The sequence below is a fragment of the Hydractinia symbiolongicarpus genome, chromosome 5 (genome assembly GCF_029227915.1).
Source record: "Hydractinia symbiolongicarpus strain clone_291-10 chromosome 5, HSymV2.1, whole genome shotgun sequence".
NCBI classification, from domain to species: domain Eukaryota; kingdom Metazoa; phylum Cnidaria; class Hydrozoa; order Anthoathecata; family Hydractiniidae; genus Hydractinia; species Hydractinia symbiolongicarpus.
Genome location: NC_079879.1, coordinates 17,058,269 through 17,070,730, shown reverse-complemented (window position 1 = coordinate 17,070,730; position 12,462 = coordinate 17,058,269). Strand labels below are relative to the sequence as shown.

The 12,462-nt window shown below is 34.3% G+C and overlaps 1 protein-coding gene across 2 annotated transcripts in view; it reads right to left on the bottom strand.

The window, feature by feature from the left end:
- Positions 1 to 1,426: 1,426 nt before the first annotated feature.
- Positions 1,427 to 12,462, bottom strand: part of LOC130645014 (cleavage stimulation factor subunit 2-like) — a 37,943-nt gene continuing 26,907 nt past the window's right edge. For both annotated transcript variants that reach the window (XM_057450854.1, XM_057450855.1), the window contains exons 4-10: positions 12,259 to 12,383; positions 5,796 to 5,915; positions 5,443 to 5,719; positions 3,084 to 3,302; positions 2,107 to 2,376; positions 1,805 to 1,860; positions 1,427 to 1,652 (exon numbers count right to left, since the gene is read on the bottom strand). In XM_057450854.1, the coding sequence (XP_057306837.1) occupies positions 1,536 to 1,652; positions 1,805 to 1,860; positions 2,107 to 2,376; positions 3,084 to 3,302; positions 5,443 to 5,719; positions 5,796 to 5,915; positions 12,259 to 12,383 (1,184 nt within the window). In that variant the 3' untranslated portion in view covers positions 1,427 to 1,535. The remainder of the gene's footprint in view (positions 1,653 to 1,804; positions 1,861 to 2,106; positions 2,377 to 3,083; positions 3,303 to 5,442; positions 5,720 to 5,795; positions 5,916 to 12,258; positions 12,384 to 12,462) is intronic.

Genomic DNA, 12,462 nt, shown 5'->3' with positions numbered 1-12,462 from the left:
TTGACAGAGAATCCAGAACAACGGCCAGGAAGATGAATGAAACCATCAACAGTGTAGCACGTAAAAAAACACATAAACAGCATCTCGTATGAACTTCCTGAGATTTGGTTACCATCCCTACAGAAGAAGTAGTTACCTACATCTAGGTCCGTAAATGTTAATTACCGTAAACTGTAATTATCAGCTTGTTTCTGATTGGTTAATTTTTATGAATTTCGATCCTCTGCATTAATATAAATACATGCGCAACATCATTTTACTTTGCCCGATGATGGGAGAAGGATCTCCCGAAACGTCGCCTGCTAAACTATCATGTTCAAGAAATGATAAACTTTCCACAATAATCTCGATTATCATTTTTTATCGCATTCAAATCTTTAGAGACAACGAGGACACCGAGACAAAAAAAGTTTTGCTCGATGAGTGTTTTTTTTAATTTACTTAATACTTATATAATTAATTTTATTTTTAAGAATTTATTCTTACGGTTTTTCAGGCAACGAAATTCCGTATTGGAAAAGGTAAAAAGATGCGAGGCATAGATGTCAATACATATTACAAAACACTTGGTACAAAGTACAGCAATATACTGCTGGTTTTTATGTCTTTACTGGCTTTGACTAAACTGAGAGTTTCCACAACAATTCCAAAGAAACTTGGTGAAAAAACGTCATCAAACAAGTGAAAAAGTACTGGATGCATTCGTTATATTAGGTTTGGGGAGGAAATTTTCCTTCTCCTAAAACTTTGAAATCTTTGGAGTTTGTGGTTTCAGTCTATGACGGGACAAATCAACCATCTAACATCTTGTCACTAGCTGATTTGCGTTGGTACCTTTTTTCACCGAAATACAAAAATTTTCGAACGCATTTTGTCACGATGATACTGCGCCAATTTCATCAACCTCCTTAGCATTTACGACCAGCCAGCAATTTAGGATGGGAAATAAAAGATGAAGACTTCTACCCTTTATTCTAACAGATAATCTACCTGCTCTCTTGGCATTACTAGTACCTTAGCAGTTGCTCGTGAAAGTCAGGGTACAACAACAACTTGCAAATGCAGGGATTATCTATGCACACCGGCCTGTGTGAATGCTTGGCATGCAAAAACAATAACGATGATGGAGGGTTATGGATGATAGAGGAATTTTAGGATGTTGACATATTGGTTAAATTTTATTTTAGGAAACTATTTTGTCCGTATTATATCAATTTTCTGTTTTCTTTGATGTCAGTGAACACTACAATCACCGCGTGATCATTTAAATACGCACCATTGCCATAAAGGGTCATGCGGGATTTTAATGACTGTATTAGCTTCGCCCCGTTTAGAAGTGGTAATATAGATCTAAGAAATCGGGTTACGGGTGCAACTATGAAAAAAAATACTTGCATTTGAACCAAAAAATGGAGAAAACGAAAAATTATGGTTTATGAAACAATTTTTTAGTTTACTTTACACACATTTTCAATAAAATTGGAACCGGTTGACGGTTTTTCATTGGAGTACAGTGTTGAATCTCAAAAAATATTCTATTGGCGAGTGTTAGCAAATTGGGATTTGAGCAATCTGATGCTTTCTCTTTGATCTTCAGGCAGCATGTTGATTTGACTTTCCGTCAGGTTTAAAACTTGCATGATTAAACGTTGCTGAAATAGAAATGAGAGTAAGCTAATTTAAAAGAAGTCTGACAAAATTCTGACTTGAGCAGGGTTAGAAAGAAAACAACAACAAATTGTTCTTTTGTTTTTGTCTTTTTGTTGTTGTTTGCATATAAAAATAAATATTTCGTTATACTCACTTTTTCCTCTTCATTAGGTCCACCTGAACCTCCAGAACCAGACAAATTTCCTAACCCTTAAAAACAAATGATTTAAAGTTTGCAAGAAGATCGTAGGAAGTATAGCAAGGAAATACCACTTTCCATGATCTAGTTACAATCATGCAGGTATACGGATTACCATAAACACTGAGTTTGGAAAACAACGTTTGATCACAAAATGGAAAATAACATACATACCTGCAAGCAGTTTGTGTAATAAGTATATATTCTATACCTCAATATACAAGTATCAAGGACAGTGTTTAAAGTGGTAATGTTACCTGAAGGGAATTGTGGAGCATCACGGCGTTGATCAAACTGTCCAGGCGGAGGCGGGCCATTTAGTGTTGGTAGTGGCCCGTTATGGCCAGGTGGAACAGGTCCTACGTGATTGGTAGGGGACATAAAACTAGGATCCCCGCCATGAACTGGAGGAGGCCTGCTCCGTGAATCTCTATTATCGGGAGGCATTTGACCTGCCCTACTATCAGGGGGCATTGTACCACGCGGATCTCGAGGTGGAGGTGGACCTCTGGGTAACATTCGATCATCTAAACATTAGATAGCGCCCAATTAGAAATCGCTATTTTTAAGCAAACCCCATTTGATCGATATCGATATTATAATAAAAAAGAATACAGAACAAAAGGAAGCGAAAATTCTTTTTTATTGCGTGTGTTACACAATTTTTTATTGCGTGTTTTACACAATTTTTTATTGCGTGTGTTTCAATTCTTTATTGCGTATTTTATAAAAACATTTATTGCGTGTTTTACACAATTTTTTATTGCGTGTTTTACACAATTTTTTATTGCGTGTCTTACACAATTTTTTATTGCGTGTGTCACACAATTTTTTATTGCGTGTGTCACACAATTTTTCATTGCGTGTGTTACACAATTTTTCATTGCGTGTGTTACACAATTTTTTATTGCGTATTTTACACAATTTTTTATTGCGTATTTTACAAAAAATTTTATTGCGTGTTTTACACAATTTTTTATTGTGTGTTACACCATTTTTTATTGTGTGTTACACCATTTTTTATTGCGTGTTTTATATAATTTTTTATTGTCTTTTATACAATTTTTTATGTGTTTCACACAATTTTTTAAATGCGTATTTTACAGTTCTCCAAGTCTTATTATTTAGTGTGCTATATTTAGTTACGTTTTGTGGTTTACTTTTCATTGCAATAATGAAAAGGGCTGACCTTAAAGAACTATAATTTCTTTTTAAAAATACAATATAACCTTACCTCTGGGTGGTGGTCCTCTTTCGTCTCTTGGTGGCCCTCTCTCATCAACCCTCATGCGTGGATCCCGATGGTCCATCATTTGGGGTGGCGGAGGGCCACACCCATCCCTTGGATCCCCTGGCATTCTATCCAATGAAGGACGGTCGCGAGGATCAAACTGAGGCGGTTGACAAGGACCATCAAGAAATCTTTCGTCCATCGAAGATGGTCCACGGAAATCTATAACAATAAATTCAAGAGTGCTTAACTTTGATTATGTTAAACCTCAGACTTTCTTTAAATTTAGTACACTTACTGCATTCAAAAATTTAAAACAAACCTAAAATTTCAGCTTAATGATCTAGTTGTTTCACAGCTACAGTAACTTGAAAATGAGATAAAAATTGCCCATTTTGGGTGCCAGGGATATAAAAAACTATTTTTCGATGTTTACCGCCTGATACTTAGTTTTGGTTATGTAGGAAAGCTGTAAATTGGTTCCCATGGTTTTCCACCCTTTCCACCATTTTTGCTATCTGCTTCCCTCTATTTTAAACAGCTAAGGAACTACAAACCCTAGGTTTTGCTGACTTTTTGGACGGCAATTACAGACAAAGGAGTGTGTTTCTGAAGTCAACTTTTTTGTTTTTTTCTCACTCATATAGGTCGATTAACATGGTACTAATGGTCAATGAAGTTGTCACTTTTTACAAAAATATCAAAATCAACCGGCACTTCAACAGCCTGAAAAGCTGGCCACATATTTCCCGGAAGGTATTCAATTTCAACTAGTTTTATGCTGAATTTGTGAATGTTAAAAATAGTTTCAATGTCCTGTACCTGGAATTGTAGCAATATTGGTATATCTGGATGAGAAAGTTTTTAATGTGCAAAACTATTTTCTGCAGATATGTGCATCTTCTCTTTTGATTGTACCACCAATCCCATCACATGTGTGTATACGATAGGAAGTAGCAAATAGGTGATGCTCAGCGAGATGTGAGCACTCACTTTCATGGTGTATCAAGTTAATCAACGACTTGTAATATGTGTATTGTGAAGCTGCTAATCACTGAAATATTTTATCTTTCTTAGGGGAGAAAATTTTACACAGATGTGTTGAAGTAGCTTAGTCAAAAAGCAATAAACAGTGGTTTAATCATGTTTAAGATGGCCAGATTTAACACAGTAGCAGTCACACTCGTATTGTTCTCATTTATCTTTGTAGTAGACTGAAAATGGATGGAATGTGGTTTGACTATTTTGCCAACCCTTGAAAACCCTTGAATGGTATCTTGTACAAGAAAGCTGTAATTATCTACAAAAATCCATGATGGTACAACTCGGAATTTTATGTTATCTTCACCTGATTTCAGATGTGCTGACTGTTAATAAATATGTTAATAGATAAAAGGGCTGTTCGATCAGTTGATCAATCATATAATTAAAATCATTATTAGCGAATTACTTTCTCTAAGTACTCTTTCAATGTCACTCTTGATAGACATTTTGTACACAGTTGGAAAATACAATCACGACTAGTCAGACCGCATACAAAAATTGACTAATTCTTTTTTTCTGTATTTTTATCACACTCATCACCAAGCATCCGTCCAATACGTCCGCTTGCCCTTTACTGCATCATTCAGTATAATGTGAAGTTTGTTTTAATAGCCATTGAAACTGTTCCAGTGACTATAAAAACTCTATGCGCTGTAACAAAAAACTTGGTAGTAAACTATTTTTAAAATGTTAACTAGTATTTGATGCAAAGGCCTTTTGATCTTTTAGGTAGCATATTAATTTTTAAATATATAATTAGTTTGGCCATTTTGCATGACGTTTATGGCTTTTACTAGCACAAAAATTAATAAATTTAAAATTTAGTTGCAAGGACATACACATAGGAACGTCTAATTGAGCAAAGTTTATTCTGTAATTTTAACTGTCCACGCTACTTTCCAGGTTTTTAAAGTACCGATTGATTTTAATATTTTTGTAATAAATGACATCTCCTTCAACTATTTATATGGGTACTAATTTTTATCTGTCCTACATAACCAAACTCAAATTATGAGGTGGAATCATTAAAAAGTAGTGCCAATGCTCCTGGCGCCCCAAATAGGCCAGGTTTTGTCTAATTTTCAAGGTGCTGTAACTTTAGAAACCACTAGAACAATCGAGCTAAAATCTTCAGGTTTGAATGCAGTAAGTGTACTAAATTTAAACAAAATCTGAGGTGGATGACATGCAAACTTTTACTAAACTAGGTGATTTTACATGGAGTGACACTATGAAAGATAAGTTAGACCTTCAACATTGCCACACATTTATGTAAATTAAACTGCTTACAAGCATAAGTAACAAATTACAAGTCTACCTGGCGGAGGTCCCCTCATGTCTCGATCCATAGGCGGACGACCAAACTCGTTTATAGGTGGAGGGTGACTACGCATATCTCCCCTAAACATATCACCCCTGGGATGTCCTATGTCGTGTGGTGGTGGCACATCTCCTCTCCACACATCTGGTTTATGTGGGGGAGGTCCGTGTTGCAAGGGAGCCGAATGTCCCCCTAGACCTCCTTGTCCAATACCAGCCGTATCCATTAATTTGTTAATTGGTAGTGGTTCTCCTCTTTGCTGGTGTAGGATTGCCTTGAAACGAAAGTAAGAAGATAATTGCTATCTCTTATTTGCTATAAATGTTTTAAAACGATGTAAGCAAACTCACATCGGCAACTTTTGGATCAACAATCTTCATGACAACTTGTGCTTGAAGTAATGCGTAGGCAAGCTGCGGATTTTGCAGTAACATTTGACGTGCTTCCTCAGGGTTGTTTTGGATGCAAAGCTAAAATAAAAGTTCAATTTGCAGGTTAGTAATGAGGTAAAAGACAGTCAAACCTCGAAAAACTTAGACGTATCAAATTTTTTAGAAAAAAGAAGTAAATTGAAACTTGATATTTATCTCCTTAGGAGACTAGCAACATGTACTAAGAAAGGGTATATACCGTAAGAAGGTGCAATAAATGAAGTACCGTAGTGTAGATACATCTTAAAAAAACGTTCACCCTATCAATTTTTTTTTGTGTGATGAGTAAGTTTATGTATTATTTAAACTTGCATTTGCAACTACACAATAGAAAGTCACATTGAGTTTGAATTTTATGAGATTTAATTTTAAGAAAATTGTATAACGCAAAAATAAAAAAAATTCCAGAATTCTCCAAGGACTATTTTGTGCTACAAGACTTGTGGAAACCCTGTCCGACGTTTTTCAGACGATTTTATATTCTTTTTAATGAACCTGAAAAGGAGAAAACCGAGGTAATACTATCAATAATTTAAGGTGTTAAAACAGCGTATATATAATCTTCATGTAAGATTGTGACTTATGCAACGTTGTGCACTTAATTATGGTGTGCTTCGTATTTCGTAGCTGTTTTACTTTGGTACGTAGCCCTTTTCCCTGACAGGCAATTAGTGGAATGTCCTGTTTGCACATTGTCCATTTTACTGACAAGTTTCTAAATAGAATATAAACGACTATTCCAAAGGTCTGCTATTCGTTAGGATCATAACTTAACATTCGAAGGTGTTGTTCTCAACCTTTGTGCAAAAATTAATGATCCAATTCTAAGAAAATCTGGTATCTGAAGGACGAAGGACACAGGTCATTTTATAGGACCTCACCCGTACCAGGTAGGTTCAAAATGCAAAGTTTCGTTTTCACGAAATTACAAATTGCATAACACTAAATTTAAGAATCTAATCCTTAGTTTTGGGATAAGAAGTTTTGAGCAAATGCACTTCTAAAAAATTGCTGTTCCCAGCATTGCATTTAGTTCACGCTAGGTCTAGCGGTACGCGGATAGCGAATTTAATTATGCGCATGCGCGAACAATTGTTTTTTAAATCTAGCCCGATTCTTGGTCAGATTGCCTATCCCAAAATTGATGCATTTTACGGCGATTTAAGCAACAAACTAAGGAAATGTACTATTTTAATTGAAAGAAGTGAGGCCAGGTTACGTAATTAAGCCAAAAAAACATCTTACTTGCTTTTGTTTTGAAGTTACCCGGTAAAAAGACAAAACGAAAGTAAACACAAAAAATGACCTAGCTACATCATTAAATATCTCGACAGCAAAGGTTTTTTACTAAAGAGGTTTTTACAGCATTTGGTTCAGACCTTGAGCTCTTCAAAAATGTTTGGAATGCATTTCACTTTTTTCCTAAAAATTTTAAGACTTAAAACAGACCCTACTTTTTGAAAATAAAATGGCCGCCACAAACCATGAAAACATGTTGGCTAAACTTTGTGGAGTTGTCAGAAAATGACATTGGAGAAGGAATTAGAATTACTTTTTGTTCATATCCAAGAGGATGTGGACAACATTCATCCTAAATATGTTTGCTTTCGGTGTTACAACACACTTAAAAATATTGAAAATAGGAATACAACAACACAGTTAAAACCTAAAAATTGGTCTCCCCATACAGAAGTTTGCTCTGTATGTGAAAATGTTTAAGGTATGAAAAAAGGAGGCAGGCCATCAAAACAGAAGAAAACAGGACGACCAAGTACTTTTAAGCCGTTACGGTCAAGAAAAGCCTTAGAGGAAATTAGTGACAAAAATTTAAATTATTCCACCCGTTGGCAATCACATGACTTATTGTGCATGCTTAGTGGAAATCTTCTGAGACAACCTTTAATGGTTATCACATGTGAACATGCATTTTGTAAAGAATGCATCCTAATATTTCTTGAAGGAAGTTTTCAAGATGAAAGTGAATGCCCTAAGTGCAAAGGCGATGACATCATCACTCTTGTCAACCAATCAAACTTAAAACCAAGTTTGCACCTAAACCACATGGTAAATAGTTTATAAGTTGACTGTGATAATAAATGTGGAGAGAAATTTACATTGGATAAATTACATGAGCTTAAATTACACAACATATCGTGCAACACATCCACAAGTTCAAATACAAGTGCAAATTATTCAATAGAGATGTATTTTTATTGGACGAGTGATCTCCTGTTCCAAGAGAAATAGAGGATGCCACCTAACATGTTTTAAATCATAAAATGAAACAATCAACTGATATAAATAACAGCATAGAATTTAAAAGTGGAGGACCTAGGGTGTGTATCTTAAAATCATTAGAATAGAAGATCAAATTTGAAAATTGGGACAAGTCGATTTACAGAACAAATTGATAAACTATAGTCCAGCAAATTTGGGTTGGTATATATCACATTTTTGTTAGAGTTAACACTTCTATGTTTAAAATTTATACCTATATTCTACATTTAGTGACCAGAGAGTAAGAGTATTTCTTTCCAGTGACTACGAATTTTTAAGCAGTGCATACGGTATGTAAAAATAATACAATATATATAAAAAAGTACAAATTATAAAATGTATTATAGTCAAAATAAAAAATCCTATTTTATTTTATTTTCATTTAAAATATTCAGGGAGACACCGATAATAATAATAATATTGCATAGCAACTAAAGAAGAAATTCAGAAACCTGTGGATATACGTGGAAAATTTCCTGTAAGAACCCTGGAAACTTTGAAGGAGAATTTAGCAAAATTTAGAGACTATGGTGACAATTTGAAGAATGCAAAATTCAACTACAATGTAATTGAATACCCACTTTTTAACATTCCAATTGACCAGGTAAGTAAAATTCATGCTATACTGTATATTTTTGATCACTGTTGCCTCCAAAACTATTTTTTTTAAATACATTTTAGTCATAATTAGTGATAATAAAGTAATATTTAATCAGTCAAGTTTTATTACTTAATTTTAGCCATCTTTACCTGGACTACATATTTCCTTGGGATGTTTTTTTAAAATTTTTTACAATGTTCGAAGATAAATGCCACAGTGTGGACATCGCGTTAGCAACCAAAATGGCAAACCCTAATCAGAAAGCTCAAGAAGAGGAATTTGAAGACTGCGATGAAAAGATCTAATTGATTAATGACATCATCATTGCAGCTGTAATGTGAGACCCAAACAATGAGTACAAAATTAAAAACATGTATCAACTAAGAATTGAACACTTTGAAGCAAGCAAGATTAAAAGGTATAAATATTAAATTTGAAGACAAATTTTTTCAAAACAAACGCAAAAAAAAATTCTCAATTTAATTCAATATTTTAGACCAACCGTATTGAGGAGTTAAGCAAATAATTTTAAAAAAACTGATGGTCCTTGTGTGCAAGCAGTTGATGCTATCCTCAACAAGCTCAATATCAAACGCCAAGCTTATTATGGTGGTAGCTTTATTGGAAATCATGCAAATAAAATATTCTATATTGTATATATTTTTAATAAGCAACTTACCATTAACGAACTAGGGCTTGAATAATAATTGATAATAATTGCTTATTATTAAAAAAGTGAATTAACAGAAACTGTAATCAACAACTTTATCCAAATGTGCAATGTACTTCCAATCACTGTCACTGAACTTGGATACAATGGTTAAGACACACATGCAGATGCTATTTTACATGCTGAAAACTTTAAACAGGTGTTTTTACATTACTCGAAATGTCACAAAATATTAAATGCACGTGAAGTTATGAACCAAGACAAAATTGAAAACATTGGTAGGTATTTTATATAATCACTAATAGTTGGTCACATTTTTGCACAAATTACACACATATATAAAGCCATAACATGTAAACATTTGTTTTAGAACTACATGTAAAAGAACTGATGGCGTTTCTTCGAGATATATTTCCCCTTTAATCGATCACTCCAAAGTTACATCTACTTGAGGGTCATGCCGTAAACTTTGTTTCTGCTTGGGGTACAGGTTTAGGGTTCTATGGAGAACAAGTGCAGAAAGCATTTATGCTGAATTTAATGGCATTGCACGGCTATATCATGCAGTAAAACCGGACACAAATCGTCTACTTTTAATGACAAAGGAGCATTACTAGCGGCGTAACCCCGTAGGACAAGGGATGGTTCCTGAAATAAAAGAGAAAACTCTCTACTAGCTAGCTCCAGCCGATGTTTATGTAGAGCATAGTGTATATTATGTATAATGTAAATATTTTTATTGGATGTTCATTGAATAGCTAGACTGACTCCGTGGTGTGAAAGGTGCCTTTTTCATTCGACTTTGTGATAATAAGAACACAAAACAAAAAAGTGAAATGGTTTTTAATTTACTAAACTTACCATCAGGATGGTGTTGATTAGCTAAATCTAAGAGTCTTTCCCACAGAAAACTTTAGTTAAAAAGATATTACAATTTTACTACGCCCACTACCAATTTTAATGTTTTGGAAGGGGACGAAGTCCCACGTCAAATACTGGAGAAAACAATAAACTTTTTTAAAACTTTTTTATAACTTACTTTTTCCTCCGGCTACATCGCTCCTTCCTCTTTAGAAAAATTCTCAATGTAGAAAACTGCGCGTACTATAAACTATTTAAAAACTTAAAATCAACGAAGCTTTGCAATCTATTGTCTTTCCCTTGTTCGGCGTAGCTATGGTTACCATTTTTAAAATTTTTAGTTTTCACGAGCGTGATTCAGCGCATGCACACAAACGTCCCGTACATATGCGTGAGTTTTCCATATTAATTTCCATTTTTATCTCTATAATAATAGCCGTATTCTGTCTGTGTGTGAAAAAAAGCTGTGTTGCGGAAACACGAAAATACGGACTATATATATGCCGTTTCGTACGGCATATATATAGTCCGTATTTTCATTTTAATTTTCTGCTTTCGGCGCATTTAGGCAGCTGCGAATTTATCAATACATCAACCAATCAGGAAGCCTCACCATTACGTTCTCCACATTTTTCTATTGGTAAATTATTTTTGTTCGTTACATCGGCACTTCCACGTTTTTTTACGCTTTGGCAAAAAAAAAAAAAAAAACGGTCTAAGAAGATGAAAGCAACTAAGTCATGGTCGTGGTCAGTTTTAGGTTTGTAGGTCTCTGTTTAACCTCTTTCTTAAAAGCTTTTATTTTTGTTTTCTGTATACGGTTCACATGTTAAGTTAAACATATTGTCATGTGTTCTAGCCATATATAAATTTAAACAATACAATTTTAAAATTTTGGCTACGAACGAAGATTTGAGGTAGGTCTCCTAAGACAGCTAGCTAACTAGCCTTATTTATTGCAATTACCTAAAGGTTTTTCCTTAGTTTTATATAAGAGCTTCTTATCCTAGCCAACATTATTTACTCTTATTCTCGCCAATCTAATTTCTACTCACATGTAGAATTTTCAATAATCTTTCAATAATCCTTATGCTAAATGCAGTGTTAGGTAGCTAGTTACACCTTTTACAGTAATATAACGTTTATATTTAAAATGACAATGAATTTTGCAAACTTATTGCTGAGGGATTGTTTTAGGTGGTGTAACGACGGGCTGTAATGATGGGCTGCAACCGAAATTGAGATAAGTTTTTTTTCAAAAGGGTATTACTACGTTCAACACAATTCACATGTACTAAGCACTCAGCTCGGTGTTTAATTTAAACCAATGTTGTGATAAAGATTTTCTGGACAAGTTATTACGCCTAAACTAATGAGCAACATGGTTTACCAGAACTAAGCACTCAGCCTAGTTTCACAATTAATTTTTGAACTTTCACACAAACCTTTCCCACAAAAAGAAAACAAAAAACAAAAAAAACAATGTTGTATGATTGATTTCCTTTGACAGGGTAAAAACAGGTTGTAAACTTTTTCACAAAATGAACTTGGTGAGTGATTGGTTTAGCAGAGTAACAACTAACTGCTTCTAGTGTCTTCATGTAAATGCAAGTTAGGATATAGTTTTTTTGAAAAAGGGTATTACACTTATACGGATGTAAGACATGGTATATCTGTATTTAGACCTCAGGCCAGTGTTAAGGAGGGGCTTTTTCCTGTGCTTCTCTTACCCAAAGTTGAGACAATTTTTTTTTTTGGAAGAGGATATTACACCTAAATTGATGTGCGACATTGTTTACCTTTACTAAGCGCTCAGTCCAGATGTATGGCACAGTTTACGGCTTGATTAGTGCTTTACAAAGCGCTCAACTTAAAGCAGTTCCGGGTCCCCAAGCTAGTTTTTTATATTTGTGTTTGGGCCAATATTGAAATTAAACCACCATATTAAACACAAGAATACTCAAAAGACAAACCTTCATTTGTTTCATCAGTTCAAACATTTGTTCAGGTGGCAAACTTGCAACTGCATTTGTTATTGTCTCTGGAGCTTTATTTGGATTAACTGCTTGTCCATAGGGGGAGATTTCTTTGATGAATGCTGAAGGGCAATTACAATGGAGTTTTTTTCATGTGCTACTAATATGTTATTTATTAATGTTATTGTAAACACTTAGGCA